We start from the raw sequence: 26,635 nt of genomic DNA on the forward strand, positions 1-26,635 counted from the left end.
GCCCGCCGTGTTTACATTCCACCAGCGCCGGCCACGCGGCTTTTTGCCGCCCCAGCGCCGCTCGGCTCCGCCCCCAGAGCCCCGCGACCCGCCCCTCCGCCGCACTCGCGCCAGACCGCCCCCGCGTCCCGCCCTGCGCAGCCCCGCCCCACCGCGCGCGCCGGCCGGCCCCCGCGTCCCGCCCCGCGCGGGCTCCGCAGCTTGGGCGGCGCAGGCCCCGCCACGGCCCCAGGGCCCCTCCCCTCCGGCGCGCAGGCCCTGTCACTTAGCCCCGCCCCGCCCCCGGCGGGCCTGAGCGCCTGGGCGGGCCTGCGCCGCGCAGGGCGGTCCTGAGGGCGGTGGCTGGGCGGGGCCGGGCCCTCTGGCTGCCGCTGAGGGGCTCCGAGCCGGCCGGGGCGGAGCGGAGGGTGGCGGGAGGGCGCGAGGGCGGTCCGGGGGCCGGTTCCGCGCGCTGGGATTTTTAAATGTCCCGCTCTTAGCCGGGCGCAGGAGCAGCCGGCTCGGCCGCCAGCGCGGTGTAGGGGGCAGGCGCGGATCCCGCCACCGCCGCGCGCTCGGCCCGCCGCCGTCTCCCGCCTCCCGGCTTCCCGCTCGCCTCTGCCTCCTGCCTCCGGCCTCGGCTCGTGCCGCCTGCCTGCCTGCCTCAGAGACGGCTTCGGGTGAGGACCCTGGCGCGAGCTGCGGGACTGCGCGGCGGGCGAGAACTCCTGGAGCGCCCGGGTCGGGTCGGGCCGGGCCCGGGTGGGGGTGGGGCAAGGCCGGGTCGCCGGGTCCCCGGAGGCGTCAGCGCGGGGTGCCCCGGTAGGGCGACTCAGAAGCGGGCTACGGGGAGGTGTTGAGGGGAAGACTGAGGCAGCTGGGGTCCCCAGGGAGGCGATGGGCCGGCGAGAGCTTCAGGGGGCGTTGAGCCCCCCCACCCCACCCTGGGTTCCGACCCGGCGTCGCGGGCCGCTGGTGGCGCCGCGGGTGACAGGCCACCCCGGGCCCATCGGCCATTTTCCCGACCGGCCCGGGAGGCTCCCGCCGCCGCCGCCCGCGCGGGAGGGGGAGGGGTGCTCGGGACAGGCCGGCGGGCCCTGGACCCCTCTGCCTGCCGTCCTCACCCCACTGCCGTTTCGTGCCCCCAGGCTTGAGGTCTGATCCTGTGCCCAGCGCCATGCCGAAGGAAAAGGAGAGGTGAGTGGCCTGGCCGCTGCAGGAAAGGGGAAGGTGTGCAGTGGTGGGGGAGGGGTGGGCCGAGATTTGGGTAGAACTCTTACCTCGGTGCCATCCTGGTTTTGCAGGGATGCGAAGGAACCGGACACCATGAAAGAGGAAAGTGGCACCGATGTCTCTGTTCGCTCCAGGAAAAGAAAGGCAAATGTAGCCGTTGTGAGTACAAAGGAGACAGGTGGGGGAGGATACCCCCCCCCCCGCCCCAATCTTACCTGGGTACCAGAATGGGTTCTGCTCACGTATTTGTTAATAAGGGATCAAGGGGGGAGCGTTTGGCAGAAATGGTGATCATAACCTTACTAGCTTTCTTTTTCTTCTCTGTGTCTGTGTTTTTGTCTTTGGGCTGTTTGGTGTGTTTCCTTGGGGTGTGGGGGTTGTTTTATGTTAGTTTTTGCAGGATCCAGATGAAGAAATTGCCAAAATTGACAGGACTGTGAGAAGCCAGTGTGGCAGTCAGGTAGGTACATTTTCTGATTGGGTCGAAGTTGAGGCTCCCCTTGTTTGGGGTCAAATTGAGTCTCATACTTGCTTGCCTCCTGCTGAAGGCTTTTTCTCTAACTGTGGCCACAGTTCATATAACTGAGCACTGTGCCTGTCAGTGGGCACTGACCTCTGCCAGTCTTGGGATTCCAGGAAGGGCCGTGTTCCTGACTGACATCCCTGAGATTACAAATATGCGCTGATGTCTGGAAGAACAAGAATGAACCTCACATAACTCAGTCCTCTCCTTTTGCCCTTGAGGAAACTGAGATTCAGTTAGAGGAGGAAAGTAACCCAGAGTCCTGTGCAAGTCAGGGGCGGAGTCTGTCCTATAGCCTAGGCTGTAGGCTAGTGAACTGTGGGAGGGCTCCTGACACAGAGCTCTTTGGGTAAGTGTGATGATGGGGGTTTGAGTGTGCTCATAAGCAACTCCCCCTGCCCCATCCACACTTGTGTTTATTTCCTCATGGTGCTTAAGGACTTCCCTTCCCTGCTCCCACCACCTTTAGGTCATTTTTCAAACTTTTTCCCCCTTTCTGATAGTTCTTCTAGCCTCTTCAGCAATTACTTACAGTGATAACTGCTGCCTGGAGCTTGATCGGACCTCCACCAGAGTATTAGTAGGACATTCTGTGTAATGATATGTGCATCTCAACACATTTTTCAAATTGACTAGTCAGTCCATTTCTCTTGCCCCTCCTTCATGGAGTTCCCGCCATATTTCTTGCATGTTCATGGTAGCATCATAATATCAGAAGTCCCTAGCAGAAAAAGCTTGTATTATCTCTCAGGCTCCAGAAATGGCTGGAGACTGTAGTTATGGCCCCAACAGGGGAAGCAGTCTATCTCCAAACTAACTGATTAGGCTTTCTGACGCTATAATAGATAAAAACTGAGCAGGAATAGTATTTGAGCCAAGGAAAGTGGTTCTGATGAGGTTAGCAGTGGCAGCACATCACTTTGTAGGACAGTGAGCAACAGCCATAGCAGCTGAATCTGGAAGAGTGAAGGTCTTCAAAGCCATGGGATACATGCTAAAGCTGTTGTTACTGCACACAAGACCCTAGTCATTAGCATTTCTGGGGAGATTCCACTTAATATTAAACAACAGCTTGAAAAGAAATAAGACAGTGCATTTCAAGTTCTTTCCTTTTTTTTTTCTCCCTCCCTGTAAAGACTTCAAACCAAGCAAGTTAATTTTTGTGGGTCTCTACTAACATGAATCTCAACTTTGTGAAATTCAAGATTGGTTGTCTTCCCAGCTATGTTTTGAATTGGAATTTTTAACTGAGGATGAAGCAAAGCTGTCCCTGTTGACTTCTTGGGATTTTAGAGTAGTTTCGGTTCCAAAGATAACTGGAGCAGAGCCTAGGGTGCCTAAGACAGGGCTTGGGCCCTGTCTCTGGACTGTAGTGAGCTGATCGATGTGATATGTGAATAGCCATACTATTTCCCACTAGAAGGCGTTTTCATGGTTCAGAGATTAATGACAACAGGTTTCTACACATTGTCTAAAGTAGATAGCTTGAAAATTACCCATCATTTATGAAGCAGTCAGTGTCATATGTTATTTCTCTGTAGATTCATGAAGCTAGAATTGTGGGATAACAACCTTTTTCCAGTTAATTACACAGAATTTTTCTGTGGAGTTATAGTTCAGCCCTGTTCAGTAGCCCTGTGCTACTTGTAGCCATCATGCTGAACTCTGTGATACTGCTACATCAAGACCACATGGAACCTTTGATTCTTACCTTAGGTTTTTCCCAATGAAAATAATGCTCTTTTGTCTAAAGTCTATTTAACATATCCATTCTGTTCAATTTTTTGCATGAGACCCAACTTGTTTATTGAAATGGAGTCCTGGAATTTCTTAGTTACTTCTCAGAACATAATTTTGCATAAGGTAGTTTCATTCTTCATTAAAAGTGGCATAAAGAGTAAGAGGTGGTTAGAAATAATCAAAATTAGTCTCTTGCTTTTATCCCCTTCCTTCCTAAAGTCAGATTGATCTTGCTTTCTTTGAGACATGGTATACATTCAAGTTAAAGAATATAGACTTCATTATTCTGCTTCATACAGTGGTCAAAGGCCAACTTTGGGGACCATTTGTCTGCTTGTGGTTCACCTGATTTGTCTGCGTACTGCAGGTTGGGAACTGTTACCATTTTATCTCCAAAAGTCTGCTCTCAACTATTTCAACCATTTGGCTGTAGAGGGTGACACCCAGCTTCTGCTTTCAAAACTAGAATTCATTCTTGAATGAATACAGCTTAAAGCAGTTGTAACATGACCCTTTTGAGTCAAGGAAATGATACCAACTTATGATACTAGAACTGGAAGAGGATGTTGCCCTTCTCCAACAGCTGTTGGCAAGAGCTGTCATGGTTAATTTGCATGCCCAATTCTTTGCACATTGGATGGAGGAGAGCTTTATCCTACTTTGCTCTTCTCAGTACCCTGAAAGTGCTCTGGCTTCCTCTAAAAGTGGCCGGTGTGCTGTGATAGCCACCCTGTCCCATATCTTCCAAGCAGCACTTGGAGAGCCCAAGTTTTCATGTTCATTTATAGTCCTCTTGGTTGTCTCTTTTCCAGTCAACATTAATGATCTCTCTGCTTTAAGAAAAATTGCTAAGAGTCTCAGACCTTTAACAGAGCGTCCATGCTTGCAGGATTGTTAATATGCCATATCTTCAATAAATTCACTATTTTATAATTTTAAAAAAACAATCATAGTTATTTAGAGTAAGATGATAAAAGAGTAGCTTTAAAAGGAAAAACTTTAAATGGCAAAATGACATTTTCCAAATATTAAAAATTGAATTAAATATCTGAACTTTTTAAAAGAAGCATTGTTTGGGTTCTAATGATGGTTTAGCATTTATTACTATACAAGGCTTTGGGGGTGGGTTTCAGAGGTCTTCAGGAATATCTAGGCTTTATAGACTTCTTAGTAAATCCTGTGACTGTTGCTTGATGTGGTTTTAAGTAGGCAGATACTCTTTTTTTGCCATTTGAATTAAGGAAAATGAAAGGTCCTCATTATGCAATATATTTGGCTTGACCTGCAACCAAAGGAAGATGTCACATTTGGTGGGTTTTTATTAAATGAAGAGACTAAATATAGATGGCAGTCAGTTTTATATTTGTGGTTGTGGAGTGCTTATATGAATACTTTTATTGGAAATTTTGTCTTTCACTTTTAAGTCATTTTATTAGGTTAGTTGTACTTGTTAAAAAACCCAAGTCTTTGAATTGTGACCAAATCTCACAATACGCTTTTGGAGCCATGCTTAGTGTCTTACTGAACTACGAGTAGATTTTCTTTTTTGGTAATGTAAGAGCTGTTTGCATTTTGTCTTACCCTTCCTGTGCTCTCACGCACCTCATAGGAGGATGATGATATGGAGAATAAAATGCTACTGACTTGTTTTCTTAGGTTCTTATTGCATAGACTCCTGAGAAAATGAAAGCTTGGAGTCATTAATGTGTCTTCTCTGCTATCTCCATCTTAATTTAGGCCGGAATATTGATTTAGGCCTAGAGATTGCTCTAGGTGTGTGAAGACATTTTTTTGTTTTACTGGCTGTTTTACAAATCAATGAATGTACAAACAGCTGGTTTACATCAAACATTTTTTAACATGTCTTTATTTTACAGCCTTGGGACAGTAATACAGCCTGTGAAAACCCCTGCTCCCTGATTCCCACACCTGACAAAGAAGAGGATGAACTTCTGTACCCACACGCTGCGTACAAGCCTCAGAGGTGCACGCCATCGTCATCCAGAGTGTCGCCACTGCCTGTGCTGAAGTAAGCTGACCACCGAGTGCCTCCTGGGTCTCTTGCTCCCTGTGTGCACTTCCACTTCACTAGTTGGATGCATGCTAACGCCTGTCTTTGGTGTCTTGCTTGGTTTTGTTTTTTCGTAGCTGGGCAAATAGAGAGGAAGTATGGAAAATCATGTTAAACAAGGAAAAGACATACTTGCGGGACAAGCACCTCATGCAGCGGCACCCTCTTCTGCAGCCTAAAATGCGAGCAATTCTTCTGGATTGGTTAATGGAGGTAGGTTGAGCCTTCTGGTTAACTAGAAGCATTGACCGTTTCTGGATTCTTTTGTGATGTTGTTATCTCTTCATGTGTTTGATTCCATTGACACATTCTGTGTCTCTGGGGTATATATACTACAGTGGTTTAACTTTTTTGCTTCCTTAAAAGAATTTCTGAAGTCTCTTTAACCCTTAGATGTTTTTAAGTTGGCATCTGATTTTTTTCTCAAAGTTTAAGTAGTTGCAAAGGTTGTATTTTCCAATTAATTATAAATATTGGTATTTGATCTTTGTTAATTAAATTGCTTTTTAAGTGTACACAGTAGAATGTGTAACAGCTATTTGATAGCTTATTACCAAATGTTTTAAAAATATATGAACAAATTTATCTTTAACAGTCAGAAATTTTATATTGTTTCATTTTAACTCCTTGGGACCCATTTCTCTTTCCCCACAGTTTATCCTAACAAAATATATTGTTCACATCTTCTATTGATCACACTCTTATACTTCACATTATCATATAAAAATTGATCAAATAACAAGATTATAAGTTACAGTAAATAATTGTTAAATATAAGAAGTTATGTTGTATAGGCAGTGCACCTCTTTCTGGGAGGAAGTGTGGGTGTCTCAATAGTGGCTTGATTAAGGGACATTTCTTGGACACCACTTCCCTTGTGGCTCAGATGGTAGAGAATCCTTCTGCAATGCAGAAGATCCAGGTTCGATCCTTGGATCGGGAGGATCCCCTGGAAAAGGGAATGGCAATCGACTCCAGTGTTCTTGCCTGGAGAATCGCATGGACAGAGGAGCCTAGTGGGCTATGGTCCCTGGGGTTGCAGAGTCAGACACGACTGAGTGACTAACAAAAATACCTGGACACCTCTGTAAACCTTGGGTAGGTGCAAAATGAGCTTTCTTCTGTGAGTGGAAGGGTATCTTAGGCAGATCCATTTTATGAAAGTATATATGGAAGTTGAGTCTACGTATTCCCTAAAAACAAACTGTGCCGTGTACCCTTCAGAAAGTTTGTATTGACAGGGGTATATGTGTACCCTAGTTGTGCTTGTCCTAGTGTCAAATCTCCTGCTGCCACTTACCATCTTTGTGCCTCAGTCAGGCAAGTCACTTAACTTGATTTTCTCATTGTAATGTTTTCTATTAGTATTTTCCTTACAGAGTTTGTGTGGATTAGAAATAGTGTATATGAAGTACAGCTTACATGTGTGTGTGCGTGCTAAGTCATGTCCAACTCTTTGCGACCCCCTTGACTGTAGTCTGCCAAGCTCCACTGTCCATGGGGTTCTGGGCAAAAATACTGGAATGGGTTGCCATTTCTTCCTCCAGGGGATGTTCCTGATCCAGGGATTGAATCCAAGTCTCCTGCACTGGCAGGCAGATTCTTTACCACTGAGCCACTCAGCCACAGATTCCACCACCTGGGAAACCTCTTGGTAGGGAAGATCCCCTGGAGAAGAAAATGGCAACCCATTCCAGTATACTTGGCTGGGAAATCCCGTGGATAGAAGAGCCTGGCAGCCTACAGATCTCCTTTTTAGGGTTGCAAAGGAGTCAGACTTAGTGACCAAACAATAGCTTACATAGTAGGCCATGTAAGATATTACATAAAAACATCTTTTTTTCATTCTTAATTTGCTTTTCTTTATTGGTCCCTGAAAATGTCAACATAGAAAATGTACAAATGTACAAATTCTTTGGCAGGCCTGCTTAAAACTATAGGCCTTAGAGTTGTCTGTAGACCCACCATGGCACATAGCCCTCCTGGGCCTTTTGGAACTTTTTATAATTCCTTGAAGCATTAGATTGTAGTATGCTTTAATCTCTTAGGCTTCAACTCAAAAGATGTTGTGACTTAGTGGATCTGTTTTATATAATGCAATTGATACTTCCTAAAGAAATGATTTCCCCTGGAAGTCAATCAAAAAAGTCATGTAATACTATTGAAAGGATAGAAAAGAATGATAACTTTATGTCTGAAGTGGGACAAAACGTGAGTCAGCAGTTCACAGGCAGTCTTATCTGCAGTGATGTTAAATTTCCCAGCCCCCAGCCCATCCAAGAAGTGTGTAGCAAAAAAAGAAGTGCTTACACAGTGTGCCTGATGGTGAGCTGGGTAAAATAGGTCTGAAAGTTTGTTCCTTAGAGAACAGAAGCTCTGGTTTCACTTCTAATCCGATTGTAGTTGTATTACTTAATAAAGACTGACTCTAAACATGGTTCCACATGGACTTAGAAACTCTTTGGTGATTGATGGAGTTTTCTAGTAATGTTCTGTTTGTTGTTTCCTCTGGTGCCTTTTCTACTTATTATAACCCTGTGAAGTGTACTTATTTGGGATATACTGTTTAGGAATAGCAGTTTTAAATGCATAATCAAACATTTGATGATAGTAATGAATTGAGGTCTAATATTTCTTTGGTCCTTTTCAACTCCATCATGTACACTATTTTTCCATATCTCACAGCAGTCCTGTGAGGTTAACAAAGCAGGACTAATTTATAATGTCTCAATTTTATAATCAGTTTTCCTAAAGGAGAGCCTAGGATAAAACCTAGGTTTCTGAGCCTTTAATTTAATGCTTTTGAATAAAGCTTTTGCCTCTTGTGATTAGATTATCAGTGTTTTAGTGTTGTGGTCTTTAAATAAACCTATGTTCCAGCTTTCAAACTTTCATACTGATGATGTTCATTGTGAAGAAATATTGTAGTTCCTTCCTCACGTCATAATGAAACTTACAAAGGGGGACATATTTCTTTGAGAAAATTTTGTTTTTCCTTGAAACGCTGCTTTTACTGGACTGTGAATGTACCTTCTTTCTGCAGCCTATGAGCTTTTGCTCTTATATTAGGTCACAGAACATTTCATCCTTATCCTGAGTTCGAGTTTTTCATTGTGCATGTGCTTAGGGATAAACAAGGTAACCATCCTTTACGAAAAGCCAGCTTCTGTCTCTTTGGTTTTATCCTTCACCAAAATCATGGCAAGTTTTTTTGTCTTTCTTTTTTTCCTCAAGTAACTATTCTAAAACTTACTATTTTTTCAGGTATGTGAAGTCTATAAACTTCACAGAGAGACATTTTACTTGGCACAGGATTTCTTTGATCGGTATATGGCAACACAACAAAATGTTGTAAAAACACTTTTGCAACTTATTGGGATTTCATCTTTATTTATTGCTGCCAAACTTGAGGTAAATAATTTTCAAATTTTTTTATGTAGTACATACTTTTCTTGAGATCCACTGAAATTAGGGGAAGGGATCAGCTATTTGTCTGTATTTGTATTTTTCTAATTTGAAGCCTTCTAAAGTTTAGCCACACATAAAAAAAGGTTAGAAATTAACCAAGAAAAGTATGAGTATTTAAAATGCTTAGGTTAATTTAATTCCTTTAATCAAAAGAATTGAACTTCTCCCTAAGAGGAGTAAAATTTTGGTGTGATTAGAAGGGTAGACGGGCCCAACTTTCAAACACATTGCTAAAGGTATTGAAAAGGTGAAATTTTAAAAACTCTTCAGTAAGTAAAAGGTTGATTGATTGATGAGGGTGAATGTTTCATTTCTTTTACAATTAATGCATTTTGAACCACTAGAGTAGCTCTTACATTTATCCCGTCAGTGTACCCGCTCTTTCTTTCTGTGTTAGCATACTAAAAAATAATTTGAGAGGTACAATATATAAGTTAAAACTATAAGAGATGGCATTTTGCTAGTAGTATCTTCTTTTATTTCCTTTCAGGAAATCTATCCTCCAAAGTTGCACCAGTTTGCTTATGTTACAGATGGGGCTTGTTCAGGAGATGAAATTCTTACTATGGAATTAATCATTATGAAGGTATGTTATAAGTTAATTTTTCAGTCCTTTTCAAAAATACACACATAATATCTTTCCTACATTCAGCGTGAGTGCATCTGGCTAGGTGTTCTCCAGCTGGACACATTGTGGCAGGGGAAATGGCTGCATTTTGAAACTCCTTTAGAGGGGCTTCCCTGGTGGCTCAGATAGTAAAGAATCTGCCTGCAATGCAGGAGACCAGGGTTCAGTCCCTGGGTTGGGAAGTTCCTCTGGAGAAGGGAAGAGCAACCTACTCCAGTATTCTTGGCTGAAGAATCCCATGGACAGAGGATCCTGGTGGGGTACAGTCTGTGGGGACACAAAGAGTCAGACACGATTGAGCAACCAACACTATAGAGGACCAAAGGGAATAGAAATGTCTTTTTCTTTTTTCAACCAGTGGTTTGTTTTCTGTTTTCCCATAGGCCCTTAAGTGGCATTTAAGTCCCCTGACCATTGTGTCCTGGTTGAATGTATACATGCAGGTTGCATATCTAAATGATGTGTATGAAGTGCTCCTGCCTCAGTATCCTCAGCAAATCTTCATACAGATTGCAGAGGTAAGTGGCTCTCCTACCTCTGTGGGGCACCCTAACCCACCACTAGACTGAGTAACTCTAGAAGCAATACCTGTTGGCATGTCCCTTAGTGTTCTGTTCTTCTCCATAGCTTTTAGATCTGTGTGTCCTGGATGTCGGCTGCTTAGAATTTTCTTATGGTGTACTTGCTGCTTCTGCCTTGTATCATTTCTCTTCATCTGAACTGATGCAAAAGGTTTCAGGTATGTTGGCTTTCCAGTCCATTAACAAGATATATGAAACTTACAAACCAGTTGTTCGTCTCAAATTGAGCGTAACATGTATTTTCATTGCAGGGTATCAGTGGTGTGATATAGAGAAGTGTGTCAAGTGGATGGTTCCATTTGCCATAGTTATAAGGGAGACAGGAAGTTCAAAACTTAAGCACTTCAGGGGAGTTCCTGCTGAAGATGCACACAACATCCAGACCCATATAAACAGCTTGGATTTGCTGGTCAGTACTGTTCCTTGTTTCCCAGACAAAGTCCTAAAACTGCCTGGGCAGCCTCTTCACTTTGCTTCACACAGGTTCCAGATAATCCTAAAAAGACTCCAGTTCTTTTTAATTCCTTGGAAAAGAAAAATTGGGATCAACAGATCCTATCTCTTAAGTATCATATAGACCACAGGCGTTTAGATTGTTCTTTGCTATTTTTTTTTCCTTCACTCACCTACATAGGAAAAAGCACAAAGTTTAAGTGAAGCCCAGAGGATATATTCTTCCATTGTAACATTTCTATTTCTTGCTTTTATTCTTATCAACAGGACAAAGCCCAAGCAAAGAAAGCCATATTATCTGAAGAAAACAGAATTTCTCCTCTTCCCACTGGAGTCCTCACCCCCCCACAGAGCAGTAAGAAGCAGAGCAGTGGGCAGGGATCAGCATGACCACACCAGCACCCTCACCAAAGACAGCTATGCAGAAGTGCCTGCTCCAGGTTCTCTCCTGTCCATGCAGCAGAGGCGTGCATTAGCTTTTACAGATATTTAAATGGAAGGGCATGTCTCTTCCGCGACAGAAGGTTTCTGTGGATGGCATTGGACAGGGAGAAGTGTTTTTTATTGAATGCTTAGATTTTTTTAATAAGTGGGTCAAGTACACCAGCCACCTCCAGAACACCAATGAGTGCTCCAGATGCTGCTAAGGAGGGTGATACTTGACTTGATTGACTATTCACACGAATAACAAAGGCTTGAAGTTGAAGCGTGCCATGTTGCTGTTGGTGTCCCCACGGCTGCTCTGGGCTCAGTCGCATTAAGTGGACAGGCAGTTGTGAGTGTTGTGATGTACAGCCCACCACCAGCTGTGCTGGGGGCCTCGCCTTTCCATACTATCAGTTGACAGTGTACAATGCCTTTTATGAACTATTGTTTTTGCAAGTGCTGCTATGTTTATCCGTTTTTTAATAAAGATAAAACACTGTCTTTGAGACAGCTGGTTTTATGAGCTATGTCTGGTAATTTAAGTTAGGAGTCAACTTTGAATGTGGCTGTATCAAGTTCTCTTTGTTAATTAACTTCATGCTTCTCAAAGCTCAAGACTTTCAAACAAATATATTAAAAGAAAACTTTTGAAGTGAGCTTCAGGTGCCAGCCTCACAGGCCTCCCAAGGGCCCCTGAGCTAGAATGAGGCTCTGATTGGCATCTTCCAACAATGCCCTGTGCAGTGGTGACTCCGGGTGGGCTTACTGGCTGTCTATGGTGATAGTAGTGAAGTCACGTCTGCATCCAAGAGGATTCTTATGTGTGATTTCTTCCCGAGCACAGGACAAAGGTCATAAAGAATCTGTGATTAGTGTTATTTAATACTCTTTGCGTCCTTATCCAAAGCTTAACCTGAAGAATCTTTATTTGGAGAACTTGTTAATGTAGTAGCCTAAACTACTTTGAAGAAGAAAATGCAAAGTAAAATTACATGTAACTCAAGGCCGTGATGTTCGTAAAGTCTGTTCCCTGATCATTGATGGAATCACCAAGTGCCTTGCTAACAGAAGAGGTCACTGTCCACTTTAAGGCCCAAGGTGCACAGTTCACATCACGTTTTGTGGGACATTCTCAAAGTGATGGCCTTGTCAAGTCTTATGTTTCATTTTCTCACAGTGTTTTGGTCTATGTATGAGTTTATTAAGGGAGGGTGAATGAGCAAATAAATATCATTATTTCAACTTGGTATTTGTTATTTTGCAAAAATCTATCTGAAATAGAAAAATAGCCACTTTTAATCTACCATATTTATATAAAATTTGAGAGCGATCCTACTTTTTCAAATTGTGATGTTATAGTTCTGTCATTTTAATGCAGTTTTCTTAATAAATGCATTATAAATATACATGTAATGGCATTTAGCAAATGATACTTAGTTAATTATTCATCTCGAGATACTCTTGCCTTTAAAGTAGTGGGTTTTTAGTGGTGATCATTTGTGACTTGAAAATTCCTAAAAGGGGTTAATTTACATTTGACATTTTCTGTGCAAAAATGTGGCACTAAATACATTTCTGTTTTATAAGTTTGAGAGTTTGGCAGATGTGAGGAAACACTGGCTCAAAAGCATGTTTAAGGTAAATACTTCATGGACTGGTGAGCCGTCCTACTGCAAAGAGTGTTAGTTACTGAGTAAGCTGAGATGAGGTTGCCTTGTAAATTGTCAGAGTGCTGTATTTCTGGAGATCGGTATTCTTTTAAATGGCAGTGTTGCCACAGGCAGCTCTTGATAATCTGTGCTAATAAAGGATAAATTCCAGATGGATAGGTGAAATCCATAGTATCCAATATTTTCTGACTCTGCCAGAAACTCTCTAAGCCACTAGTAAGTAAAATCAAGTTTCCCCTCTTGAAGGAGCTTGTTCCAGTACAAACTTTGACCCCTCACTGGTTGGCTCTATACCCATTTGCCAGATCATATTTATTTTGCAATTCATCTGAAACCAACTGAGGCAATGTGATATCAAACAGATAGCAGGGGTGGAAGTGGCAGCTCTAGTCAGCCCTGGTGAACAAATGCTATGTGGCAAAGATGTGTCAGAGGAAGGACCCAGAGAAGGGAGGGGTAATTTATCAACCAATCATGAAGACTGATTCGATTGTGGTAGAGCACACCACATCCTCATGTTGCACCCGAACTCACAGAATTTACACAGCAGCCCTCATTAAAGCTGCTGTCAGGTCTATGGCCCCTGTGCCCAAGAAAGAAAACAGATCTTCAAGTGGTGGGTGTTGAAGGTTTTCCAAGGCCATTGCCCATGTGTGGAACCTGGACAGCCTGTTTCACAGAGGTCATTTTATACCAGTGGGAGAATAAGATGCTGTGCTTCACCTTAACTTGTTCTTGAGACCAAGACCCAGTAAACAGAGTTGTGGGTCCATTAAGACTTAGAGCTTAGTGTGTGGATACACTTCTATTCTCCAACTCAGGCACAAAAGAGATTGAAGTTTATTTGGGCAAAATTAGGCTCTACCTCAGAGCAAGGATGGAAAGAGAAATCAATTCTGATAATGTCTAGTCATATTTATCCAACCGTGCATTTTCCTACCACATGTTTAGCATTTTGAAATTCAAATCACATTTATACCTTGGACATTGTTAGAAGACTATTTTTATCCCTGCTGTAATCATCTAATTTGCTGATTACAGGTCTCAAATTGCCACAGAGAACTCAATTTTTGAAAGAATTGTCCTGTTTGATCAAATATGTTATTCAAGCAATGCAGTCATTTGTTCCACAAGGTTACCTGCCAGGCAGAGCTAACCAGGAGTAATAGCATTAGAAGCCTATACTTAAAATCAAGCATTAGCTAATCTGCCTGTGACAATAGAGTCTTAAATATAATTTGTGGCAGATACTTTAGTTCCTGCAATGACAGACAATTGCATTTTGTATTCAATGAGCATAAATTTTTCCTACCTCATCCCAATTTCAAATTTAACTTCAGAAGACTCTAATGTGCTCAGTTTCACAAGCTAACAGGTACTATTTCCCAAGAGCCTCAGACAAGAGGGCAATGTTGTCTTTTATTCAATAAACACTCTCTCTGCCCCCTCAAATAATTTTCCTGATCAATGCCAATTCCAAAAATTGTGTAGCATCTGAGTGTCTAATGCTGGCTTCCCTGGCATGACACAGTGAGCTGGCCTCCCATGGGAGCCCCTGCTGTGTGCTAGGCTGTGCTAACTCTGGAGATGAACGCACAGCGGGAAGAGTCCAAGAGCTCGGGAGAGCCTGGGAGACAAGAACAGCTGGAATTCGGAGGGCAGCGGTATGAAATGCAAGCATTTGTGGAAGCTGTGCTTGCGCTCGGGAGGGAGGCTGTTGAGTCCTTCCAAGCAGTCCTGGAAAAGTGGAGTGGAAGGAGACAAAGGCAGATGAGGTGACAGAGGCTACATCACAAAGGGCTTCTGCACATTAAGCTCAAGACGGGGCTGACACCGCTGTGGCAGAAGAGCTGGTGTGAGAGGAGGAGAGTGAGGGCTCAGAGCAATGTGTGGACACAGAGGTTGAGAAAACAAGCCCAGAGTCATGCTTCTGCACCACAGGAAAGTGACTGTGCAGGAAGGTGATGGGGCATCGAGGAAAGCAGCTTCCAGCTGGCCCTGCGTTTCGACGGCCCTGCATCGCTCCCAGACGATAGTGATTTTGGCCTCTGCAACCTCAGCCAGCTGAAACCTCGTCTCCTGCAGTAAGAGGACCCTTTCCGGACCTACACTGATGTCATTTCTTCACTGGGCTCTGGAGGCAGTTACCTGGAGTTGGGACCTTTCCCTGCCATTTCACAATGTGATTTTGGGCACCATGCTTAAGTTCTCCAAGCCTAGTAATCCTCAGATGTGAAATGGGGATGATAATAACAGTCTTTGTTCCATAAGTTAAGAGGGAAGTTAAACGGGAGAATGCATAAAAAGTCTTAGCCTAGCACCTAGAATGTTAAAAAGAAACAATAATAGATGGTTGCCCTTGCTATTATTGCTGCTGGTGGTGGTGGTAATACAAAGGTATGCTGTCAGACAGGCCTGAGCCGGGAGTAGCCCTGCAGTGGGGACTCCAAGAACACATGGCACTTGCTCTGAGGTGCTCTTAGCCTCTATAGGCTCCTCCCCACAGGCCTGCCCCCTGGCCCTCCCCAGGCTTCAGCTCCATCTTGCTCCTGCCCTTCCTGGGCAGCCTCCCGGAAAGTATCATATACACCTGCTCTCCCTCCTCCTTCAGGCTCCTCCAGTGGGGCTTCTGCCCCACTCACCACACACTACCCTGCCAAGGCCACCTAAGATGGCCACGTAGCAAAGCTAATGGCCATGTGGTACCCTTTAGCCTTCATCTCATGGGGCATCTTTGCCACACTTTGCACAGCTGACCCCCACCTTCCCTCCAGAAACCTTCTGCCCTCCCTTGACTTCTCACACAGACACACTTGCTGGCCCCCTGGTAACCCTCCCTAATCCCACAGTGTTTCTTTCCTCCTCAAAGGACAGCACCACCCTGAGGTCCAAGTGGATGATTTCCACACATACATTTAGAATTCTATCATTTACATTTGGATTCGCAAGCAATAGATTTACAGGAACACTGCTTTGGGTGTTTTTAAAATTCATGTAAGTGTAATAGAACCTCACACATCAGGACTTTCCTGGTGGTCAGTGGTTAAGAGTCTGCCTTCCAACACAAGGGATGTGGGTTTGATCCACGATCTGGGAAGATTCCATCTGCCTTGGAGCAACTAACCCTCTGGGCCACAACTACTGATGGGCCCATGCTCTACAGTCTATGAGCCACAATGAGAGATAGACCCCGCATGCCACAATGAATAGCTTGTGCAGCCAAAACAAAAAAACAAAACAAACAAAAAATCCCTTACACATCATAATACCAACTTGCTATCTTTTTCAACATTATTTTCAACATTTACCCACGTTGATACGTAGGATAGGGTTTACTCATTTTCAACTGTGATAAGAGTTTGCTCTTGAATGAATATGCCACAGTGTATACCTTCTAGATGTATACGTGTAGGTTTCCCATTTTTTTCACCATCACAGACAGTGCTGCAGTCCACATCTTGTGCACACGTGTGCCATGTGTGTTAATTCCCTAGGGCACATTCCTAGATGGGGAATTGCCACGTCAAAGGGCATGTGCTGTTGCAACTTGCTAGACGTGGTCAGTTACTTCCCCAAACTGTGCCAATTTATTCTCCCAGGTGAGGAGTGTGAGAGTTCCTGCCCTCCCACATCTGCTCCAGCCCTTTGGTAATGTCATCTTTCCTTCCCAGTAAAATTGCTATTATTTAACTTTGTTGGTCTTCCTATAATTACAACAGTGGAGCATGTTTGTTATAATGTTGGAATGCTACAAACACATACAACATCAAAAGTGAAAACTCCCCAGAAATGCCATTCTGTTTTGGTGTTAAAAGAGTGTACATTGCTCCGGAATTTTTTCTGTTCATACAACTAACATATGAATAAGTGAAAATATTTGTTGTTTCCTTCAACTGTATCATCTCTAAGTAGTTTAAAATGCACGTAAAAACTTGCTCTTTTGTTTTTATTTTTCAGTGGTGGCTTGCCAATTTATTTCATTGCTTAGCACATAATTTCAGGGTCTGGCACATTAAATATTTTCTCCATGTGTACATGGAGTGATTCTTACATGTATAATCACTTTCATTAAGTTTCTTCTTTTCCATGCCCAGGAGAATATACACTACCAACATTAAGATTGAAAAGCTAAACATCAACAGGAAAGAGTCAGGCCTCTGTCTCTGTTACAGTCCTTCTCTGAGCAAAGGAGCCATATAGTTCCTGGGAGGGTTGCAAGAATGGGATGACAAGCAAGTGCCCAGGCTCCAATGCATCATCAGACAGGGACCATGCATTCTGCAGACTGTGGTGAAGCAGCCTAGCAGTGCCTTCCTTAATAGAAAAATAAAAGTGCAAAGTTAACATATCCTAACAGTCACAGCCCAGGTCATCCAGAAGGTTCTGTGTCTCCCTTGCTAAGCACCTAACCAAGCTATCTCTTGTTAAGACATGAGCAGTGAACATTCCATCTGTGTGAGGTAATGACTTGGTCTGAAGTGAGTCCCTTGGAGTTCTGTGTACCCCATCCCAGAGGCTGTGGGGGCCCCTGCAGCAGACAGGACAGATCTAGAGGTGGCACCTCAGGGCTGTGTGTCCTGCGCTGGTGTGCCGGGTTTGTTGTGTCTGGGCTGCCAAAGGGGTTTGAAAACATTTGAGCCAACATTTAAAACTTGGGAGAGTTCACATACAGACACGGCTCCCAGAGCTGGGCAGCACCATCAGTCTGCAGAGAACTTGCGTTCCCACCATACTCCCCGCTGCCTCGCGGGACCCGCTGCTTTGATCTTTCCTTAGGTGACCCATGACTCTTATCAAAAGTGAGAAAACAGTATAGATCAAGAAAGTGGAATGTCTCAAGAAAAGTGGTAGAGAGGGCAAATTTCTCTCTGAAGCATAGAATATTTGAACATGTTTAATTTTCAGGACAAAATGTCTTGGTGTCCAAAGGTATGTTCTTTATCTGCCTGGCTCCCACAGGCAAGTTTCAGACTTCTGGATTTCACGGGAGAATCTCAGCTGGCCATCACTCAAAGGCATATAGGCTTTTAGCTCATCATTTGCCTGCCCTGGGCCCCTGGTTCCTCACCCACCTAGCAGGCAGTGTGGCCACAGCACGTGCCTCTGAGGGGTTGAATTGCTTTCTGTTTCTCTTCAGACTCTAGTCTTCCACGTGGTGATAAGAGATGGGTTTAGGGTATTTTCAGGTTCTCGATCACACTTTAGGGAGCCACCCCCTACTTCCTGTCATGCAAAGGAGTTTCGTTTCTCTAGACGTCAGGAAGGCAAGAGCACGCAGCAGACGTCAGGCTGGCAAGCAGGTGGCGGGAAGCCTCCTGGGGGCTGAGAGCTGCCTCTCCTCCTCCTGGGCCTCCAGGCTTCCTGGTGACCCTCAGGGTGACCTTTGACCTTCAGCCCAGCTAGGGCACATCAAGGCCAGAGTTTGGGCAGATGTGATTCCAGGGCTGCTGCCAGAAAACTGACCTCTACCCAAAGGCTGAACCTGAAAAGTTCCTGGTCCTGCCAGGTGGCCTGAACAGGGTCTTGAGTGGGAGGGACCTTGGGCCTCCCTCAGAAGCCTCGACCTTAGGGTGGGCTTTGCTCTTCCCTGAATGGAATTCTGCCCTGTGCTACTGGAAAATGCTCTAAATCTGCCTCTGTGATGGAGAAAACTGAGGCCTAAGAAGACAAATTACCATGGAAAAGATGAGTTTCCAGATCTCAGGAGTGATTTTCTGCACTGTTCATTTTAGCAGTGTCCAGGGCAGCGGAAAGAGAGGGCTTGTCTGTGGATGAGATAGATGCAGAAGCCAATAAAGAATTTATGGGAAGCACAAAAGGCTGTCTGGATGGGTTTTATTAATTATATTTCTTTTATCCTCACAACAATGACACGTCAGTAATCTACACTGAATATGCTCAATTGATGCTAATGATTTCATCCTTTTGTTTCTGTTTAAAAAAAGAGAAAAGGTCTGTCTGCCCAGTTAGTCAGGCCCAGCATGAGCCTGGAGCCCAGCAAGGCCCTGGAGGCCCTCCTCTGGGCCCCTCCCCCATCATCTGCGCACCCTGGCTCTCCCTGGCAATGCCAACAGCAGTACGGCCTGGCGATGGTCATCTGCTGTGTCCCCAACCGGGCCCTGCCCCCATCCTCCTCCACCCTGCTTCTCCATAACTCCATGTACAGGTACTCTTCCGTGGGTAATGAGTCATCTGGGTGGAGTGACAGGCAGGGAGGGAGGGAGGGTGTGTGTGTGTGTGTGTGTGTGTGTGTGTGTGTGTGTGTATGTGTGTGTGTGTGTGTGCGCGCGCGCGCGTGCACAGCAGGATTTTGTTGTTCAGTCACTCAGTCGTGTCTCATTCTTTGCGACCCCAAAGACTGTGGCATGCCAGGCTTCCCTGTCCTTCACCATCTCTTGGAGCTTGCTCAAACTCATGTCCCTTGAGTCACTGATGCCATCTAACCATCTTGTCCTCTGTTGTCCCCTTCTCCTTCTGCCTTTCCCAGAATCAGGGTCTTTTCTAATGAGTCAGCTCTTGGCATCCGGTGGCCAAAGTATTGGAGTTTCAGCATCAGCATCAGTCCTTCCAATGAATATTCAGGACTGATTTCCTTAAGGATGGACTGGTTGGATCTCCTTGCAGTCCAAGTGACTCTCGAGTCTTCTCCAACACCACAGTTCAAAAGCATCAATTGTTCGGCGCTCAGCCTTCTTTATGGTCCAACTCTCACATCCATACATGACTACTGGAAAAACCATAGTTTTGACTAGATGGACTTTTGTCGGCAAAGTAATGTCTCTGCTTTTTAATATGCTGCCTAGGTTGGTCATAGCTTTTCTTCTAAAGAGCAAGTGTCTTTTAATTTTGTGGCTGAAGTCACCATTTTCAGTGATTTTGGAGCCCAAGAAAATAAAGTCTGTCTTTGTTTCCCCATCTATTTGCCATGAAGTGATGGGACCGGATGCCATGACCTTTATTTTTTGAATGATGAGCTTTAAACCAGCTTTTTCACTCTCCTCTTTCACCTTCATCAAGAGGCTCTTTAGCTCCTCTTCACTTTCTGCCATAACGCTGGTGTCATCTGCATATCTAAGGTTATTGATATTTCTCCCAGCAATCTTGATTCCAGCTCCTGCTTCATTCAGCCCAGCATTTTGCACGATGTATTCTGCATATAAGTTAAATAAGCAGGGTGACAATATACAGCCTTGACATACTCCTTTTCCAATTTAGAACCAGTCCATTGTTCCATATCCAGTTCTAACTGTTGCTTCTTGACCTCTGTACAGATTTCTCGGGAGGCAGGTAGGGTGGTCTGATATTCCCATCTCTTTAAGAATGTTCCACAGTTTGTTATGATCTACACAGTCAAAGGCTTTAGCATAGTCAGTAAAGCAGAAGTAGATGTTTTTCTGGAATTCTCTTGCTTTATTTGATATACCTTAAATCACATCCTTCACCTAAGGGTTCTTTTTGAAGAAAGAAAAAAGGAGGTAGAGCTGCTTTCCTCCCACAGTCCCTATCTCTTATTACTAAATTTTGTTGTTTTAGCATAAGTTAGAAAGGGTATATGTGCCGGGGGCATGGCAGTGACTGAAGTTGTCATGAATCATTTATTTGCCCACGTCTGCTGTCATCCTTCCACCTCGGAACCCAGGAGGAGTTGTCAGCAATGGCCTTGAAGAGTTTCCGCACTCCAGTGTGATAAACCTCAGTGTCTTTTTCTCATTCTTCTCCTTATGCTACCCCATAATGTGCTGCTGCACCTCTGTCCCAGGAGAGAAGCCCAAGGAAAGCATGCAGGTGATAAACAATGTTTTCTGTTACAAATGAATGAGACAAATGTGCACACCCAACACCTCTGCCATTGTCTGAACACCAACTTCACTAGCCCAGGATGCATGGGGCGATGTACAAACTGCAGAGCCCTGTACCAGACCCTCAGCTGGAACACCCCACAGAGGGCTTTCAGGATGGGCTTTGATGGCTTTCCCGCACACTTCCCACTAGCATGTGCCCTCATCCCCATGCCAGGTAGCCCTGGTTTGTGGGAAGACCCTAGAAGGGATCCCAATGTGGTCATATCCTCCTGTAGCTCAGGCAGGACAGTTGTGGAATTTCTAAGCAGGGGGCTTGAGAGTGCCCTGCAGCTGAAGGTAGGGGCTGTGGTATATCCTGAGGATGCATCTGCAACTTAGTGTTTATTGAGGTTGTTTGGAAGGAACTGATGCTGATGATGGAGGGGGTCAGAGCTGCTCTGGCTCCCATTCTCCAGCACTGCCAACCTCCTCCCTGCTGCATCCACCTTTCTATCCTCCAGGGCCCCTCTTCCCAGGCGGTGGGGGCCAATTCGCATAGCTGGTGACCCAGGCTGGCACCCTTGGTGGAGCCCACGCTGAGAGAAGCCCAGTGCTGAGAGACTGCTCACTTTCCCCAAGCAGCTGCTGGCCTCTGGCACACTCCGCTGCTATAAAAATACCAGCACTGCAGCCCCAGCTCCTGGAGAAAGTCTCAGTGTGACAGCCTGCAAAGTAATCCTACATTTGAATTTCATCTACAAATCCTGGTTTCCTCCAGACAAGCTCAAACCTGCACAGATGGCCCCTCACACCAAAAAGTAAAAATAACAAAGCTTGCAATTCTGGGCCTCCCTTTTTCTCTGGACAGATGTGCTGCTGCACATTTCAGGAGGTGCACAGCCTGCTTATGGGCATCAAGCTCTCACCTCTTGAACAATTCTACTCACCCCTTCTGGTGTGCTGGTAGGGAGCAGTCATGGCCTGTCAGGGTGTTTCTGTTGTGCCTGGGCCTTTGGAGTTGGGCAGGGGGATCCAGGGTGGGGAGGAAGAGTGAAAACTCATCTCTCACTCAACGACCCAAGACTGGCCACATGGCCATCCATGAGATGGTGCAGGATTTTGACGGTTGAGGGTTTTGAGTGAAAGTCGCTCAGTTGTGTCCCACTCTTTGCAACCCCATGGACTCTTTGCGACCCCATGGACTGTATATGGCCATGGAATTCTCCAGGCCAGAATACTGGAGTGGGTAGCCATTCCCTTCTCCAGGGGATCTTCACAACCCAGGGACAGAACTCAGGTCTCCCACACTGCAGGCAGATTCTTTACCAGTTGAGCCACCAGGGAGGGTTTTGAGGTAGTCAGTAAAAGTGGGGACATGAGGCTGCCACGCATGTCAAGGGCAGGTGTCAGGGTGGGAGAGAGGAAGCTCTGGGGGTTCCTGATTTTCTGAAATCCCCACCTTCAAATCCCAGCAGGCCACAGGAATTACAATTCCCATTAATTCTCTCCACCAGTATTTGCCAAGAGCATCTATGCTGGAACCTGAAGATACAGTTATAGACAACACAGATCTAGAGTTCACAAGCCCAGCAAACACAGAGTGAAGGTCACCTGTGGGCTGGGTGGCCACAGACCCACTGGTCAGGAAGGCCAGAGAAGGAGGCCAGAACAGGGGGTCTAGAGAGAGGCCAGAGGAGGCAGGAGCCCATGCTAGAGACACCAGGAGAGACACTTCTATGCTGGGTTCACCTCTGATGAGTCATGTGACCCTGAGTACCCAAGGCTCACATTTCTTTCTCATCCAGAAATGATGGCTGCGGTCTTGGCTCCACCGGAGGGTCATATGACAGAAAGACAGTCAGTGGCAAGTGAAACACAATTCAAACAGCCAGGAGAAAAAAAGAAATTCTTGGATACAGACCTCTGGATAGCCCAGGGAGGTATTTAGCCTCAGGCATGGCATGGCTGGATCTGGGTGTTTGCATGCTGTCCTCTGGAATCTAATTCCATTGCTCAGCTTAGCTTTGTTCTATGCCGATCTCATCTTCCATGTGACATCTGCCAGTATCTCCAAGCTGATATTTCTACCAGCAAGCCCCTCCTCAATCTCTAGCCAAAGTCCTGGGGATGATTTTCATGGGTCCAGTGGGTTACATGCCTGTCTCTTCTCTAATCACTGTGGCCAGGAGGATGTAGTGCTCTGATTAGCCAGGCAGGAGCCAGCCGGGATGGAATTAGTGCCATGTGAACTACCTGGCCTCAAAGAAAGGGTGAAGGGATGCTAGTGTGGAGAAAACAGCAGTAAACACAGAAACAAATAACAAAACTCTCCCAAACAATGGTTGACAGCAAAGATGTGCGCATGCTCTGAGAGCGCTGCAAAAATCCTGCTTTCAACAATGTTCATCTTACTGTAAGTGTGGGGCCACTGTCATTCAACCCTTCAGCGCCCTTGACTCCACAGTGCTGGTCTCTGTGCCAGGTCCAAGATGCAGGGAAGGTTCTAGACACCCCTGTGGGAAAGCCTGCCCCACACCTGGTCTCAGGGTAGGAACAGCCTAACACTGAAGTCTGCTTCACCTTCAAACCCTGCAATTTTCTTCTCTGGTGTCTGCTAGGTTTCCCTGTGTTTTACTTCCATTTTCCTCTTCCTTAGACCAGCACCCAAGATCCCCCATCTGGCCTGGAGTAAAAAAGACAGAGATTAGGAGAGTCCTCACTAGCCAAAGCACCAAGCCTGTGCCTCTCGGGCACAAAGCGTTTATTTGCCACCCAGAAGACCACTCTGCATAGACTTGCCCTCCTTAGTAGAATAAAGGTATGAATCCAACATTCCACTACAGTTCAGGGAGGCACTATCAAAACAGGGGCAGCCAAACATGTGTGGCCCTTGGTCCTGGGGTGGGGGTGGGGAGAATACAAGTAGCATTATCAGAGACAGACATGCTGACGCTGGCTAGTAGGTAAGTGAGCTGGGAGGAGGCAAATAGAAGGCTTCAGTTTCTGGGCCACCACACAGGCCTGTGTGACTGTCCTGACATGTCTCAGGGACTGCATCAGGGCAAGTGGCTGTTCCATGGTGCATTCACAGTACCTTCCATAAAATAGATCTTTAGAGAAGAACTGACTTCAAGGGTTGGGTTTCGATTCAGACAGCAAGAAAGCCGAGTTCTTAGTCCTGGCCTGAGTGCTCCCAACAGTGTGCACGGCACTGTTGTTAAGGCTCTAGTTTAGTCATTTAATTCTCCCACAACTCTATTTCAGACAAAAGGGTTCAGATAGAGGGAGGTTCAGCAACTTGTCCAAGGTCATGGGGTTGGGGAGGGGGCACGACAGAGGCTGGTTTCAGGGTCCGTGGCTGCACTGCATGAAAAGTCAAGGCCTGGTTATTCCATTAACCAGTTTACATGAACCCCTAAACCAAACGGAAGGTTGGGACCCAAGTTATCTGCTTTCTGGTACCTTGGGCCCTATGGTGGCCCCTAGGGTGCACTGGCTGCATGGCCCTGGGAAGAGCGCTTGTTAACCCCCTGGAGCCGGGCAGCCCAGCTCCTGTGCCCAGGACACTCTCTTTGAAGAACCCTGCGCACTCTGCCCGCCCCTCCCAGGCCACCCCGGCCCCCTGGCGGCCACCGACTCTGCGAGCGGCGCTCCAGGTCACGCGGCGCGGACGGAGGAGGAGGAAGAGAGATGGAGGAAGCGGAGGAGGAAGAGGAGGAGAAAGGACGGAGGAGGGCCTGAGTGGAAGTCGGCTTTGGGAAGGAGCGCAGACTACTCCCGAGTGCCCAGCGCGCCGCTGCAGGGGGCGCTGACGACCCCCGGCTCAGGCAAGAGAAGGGTGGGCCAGAAGGAGGGCCAGAGGTCCCCTCCAACTTCATCCCCTCAACTCCGACACCCTGGCGGAAGCTATCGTGACGATTCGCTGAGCGCCGCCTCTGAGCCTCCTCCGGAGGCGGGCACCATTGCTACCTCACTGTACAAACTGGGAATCTTAGACTTCACGGAGTGCCCTAGGCCAGCCCCAGCCCCAAGGGGAGGGAGCAGGACGCCAGGAGCAGGATCTTGGCCCCTGCACAAAAGAGCCAGGCTGCCTGCATCGGGACCTTGGATGCACCACTTTCTGACCACATGTCTTTGGAAAAGATTCTTAGCCGCTGAGGGCTCCGCTTTCCTCATCTGGGAAATGGGATAGTGCCTACCTCACCGGGTTATCAAACGTTTATTACCGTCCTTTAGACCAGGGCCTGACACTGCTGAGCCGACCACAGTGTCTGCCATTGCTAGTAGTTTAGCTGAATGGAAGGAACTGAGCCTCAGAGGGGCGCACGCGGGCCTGGGCCTGGCCTCTGCTTCCCAGCCTACGGGGCGCGCGCCGCGGCATCCTGCCCGACTCCCTCAGCGAGCAGCTAGCTGACACCACCTTCAGGACTCAGGCTGCGCTCCACGTGCGGCATGTTTACCCACGTGATGCCGACCCGCCCACCGTGCCCGGGCCCCGCCCCCGCTCCCGCCCCTCTGCAGCTACTGGCTCTCGGCTGAAAGCTGTCGGCTACGGCTGCTCCGCGCCGGAGACACCGAGCGCGACCTTACGCCGCCCCGATGCCTGCCCAGGAGACTAAGCTGACTGCTCACTCTTTAGACACGCCGGGCGCGGGCGCTGCGCTGGATCCGCACCGAAATGGGATGAGCCGGGGGTCCAGTCCAGCTCAGAGGCTTTACAGAGTGCGCCCCATGGAAGGGGCGGGACCGGAGCTACTGGGGGCGGGCCCGTCGGCGAGGGCTCTTCAGAGTGCGCCCTGCGGAAGGGGCGGGTCCGGGGCGGATGGGGGCGGGCCCGCGGGCGGGGCCCTTCCTGCGCAGGCGCTCCTCCAGGTCGGGTCCGGGGGCGGGGCCGTCCCGGGGGCGTGGCGGGCCCTTTCAGTGCCTCGGCGCCACGGCTCCGGGCTCTAGTGCTGGTCGCAGTTTGCTAGATCCTTCCAGGAGAGGTGGAACTCGTTGAAGCTCGGTCATTAGCGGAAGTGCACATTCAGTTCCAGATTCTTCTACAATCTCAGTAGAGTCACTCCCGGCTCCTTGGTTTTGTCCCCTTGACTTCCTCAGCCGGCCTTTCTCTGGTCTCCTTGACGTCCTCTGCCGCTCCGCGGTTGATGTTGCACAGGTCTCCGACCTCAGAACCGCTGGCTTCTAGGCTGTGACTCGGAGACTTGGTCCACTCTCTGGCTTCAACTTCCAGTGCTGTGCGGCTAATCCGAATCTACCAGTAGTTAGCACACACGTGCTAGGCACTTTTGTAAGTGCTTTGTGACTTATTCACCAATAACCGCGTGGACGCGTTACACCTAAATCTGTTTCATATCCGAGACCACTGCCTTCAGCTCCGTATCCTTCCATCCAGATGCCCACTCGACCCCTCACTGGATGTTCCACAAGCCTCTCTGAATAAACACATCTGCAGTGGAACCTACCGTTCCCTAAATCTGTTTCTCCCCAGATCTCCCGCTCAGCGAATAACATCGCCATTCCCCTAGTCACTGAACAGGGCTTGAGTTCGGTTTTTCCTTTTTTTTTTTTAAATTTAGATTTCACATGTAAGGGCTCTCATACAGTATTTGTCATTCTCTGACTTTTCTCACTTAGCCTAATGTCCTCAAAGTTCATCCATTCTGTCAAATATTACTGTCAAACCATCATCAACATAGAAAACAGGAGAACCAACAGGCTAATTAACCTAAAAAAAGAACTGAACAAAGGTAACTTTATAAAATCAGAATATAAAGCCAACAATGGGTCCCTCAGCGATACTACACTTCTTGAAACTGTAATAAAAATAACTTGCATGATACTGAACTATTTAGGAATTCACCTAACAAAAAATGCGCAAGATCTTTAGGACACTAACTCTAAAATTCAAATATATAGATACCTAAAAGAAACTTGAATACATAGGTAGATAATGGGATGTCTCAACGTTGGAGGGATGATCTATATATAAAACGCAATTCCAGTAAAAAAAAAAATTCTAGCCTGATTGTGTTGGAACTTGAGAAACTGATTTTACAATGTATATGGGAGAATAAAGGTC

At 46.5% G+C, this 26,635-nt stretch overlaps 1 protein-coding gene across 3 annotated transcripts; it reads left to right on the plus strand.

The window, feature by feature from the left end:
• The first annotated feature begins 505 nt into the window (after positions 1-505).
• CCNE1 (cyclin E1) lies at positions 506-12,527 on the plus strand. Of its 3 annotated transcripts, none has more exons than XM_061138914.1 (12): positions 506-659; positions 1,128-1,176; positions 1,284-1,371; positions 1,604-1,672; positions 5,353-5,504; positions 5,624-5,759; positions 8,811-8,957; positions 9,505-9,600; positions 10,086-10,160; positions 10,270-10,381; positions 10,475-10,632; positions 10,944-12,527. In XM_061138914.1, exons 2-12 carry the CDS (start codon positions 1,157-1,159, stop codon positions 11,064-11,066), a joined length of 1,176 nt encoding a protein of 391 aa, XP_060994897.1. In that variant the 5' UTR covers positions 506-659; positions 1,128-1,156; the 3' UTR covers positions 11,067-12,527. The 3 variants fall into 3 exon arrangements, with proteins under 3 accessions (XP_060994897.1, XP_060994896.1, XP_060994898.1); XM_061138913.1 differs by having other exon boundaries at positions 10,026-10,160; positions 10,944-12,525; XM_061138915.1 differs by lacking the exon at positions 1,604-1,672 and having other exon boundaries at positions 10,026-10,160; positions 10,944-12,525.
• The last annotated feature ends 14,108 nt before the right edge of the window (positions 12,528-26,635 follow it).

Source organism: Dama dama, chromosome 4, assembly GCF_033118175.1.
Source record: "Dama dama isolate Ldn47 chromosome 4, ASM3311817v1, whole genome shotgun sequence".
NCBI classification, from domain to species: Eukaryota; Metazoa; Chordata; class Mammalia; order Artiodactyla; family Cervidae; genus Dama; species Dama dama.

Excerpts from the sequence above, each read along its gene's own strand:
- CCNE1 (XM_061138913.1), top strand. The coding sequence starts at position 1,157 with ATGCCGAAGGAAAAGGAGAG. Across the intron at positions 1,177-1,283 it reads ATGCCGAAGGAAAAGGAGAG|GGATGCGAAGGAACCGGACA; the intron begins GTGAGTGGCCTG and ends CTGGTTTTGCAG. Across the intron at positions 1,372-1,603 it reads GAAAGGCAAATGTAGCCGTT|TTTTTGCAGGATCCAGATGA; the intron begins GTGAGTACAAAG and ends GTTTTATGTTAG.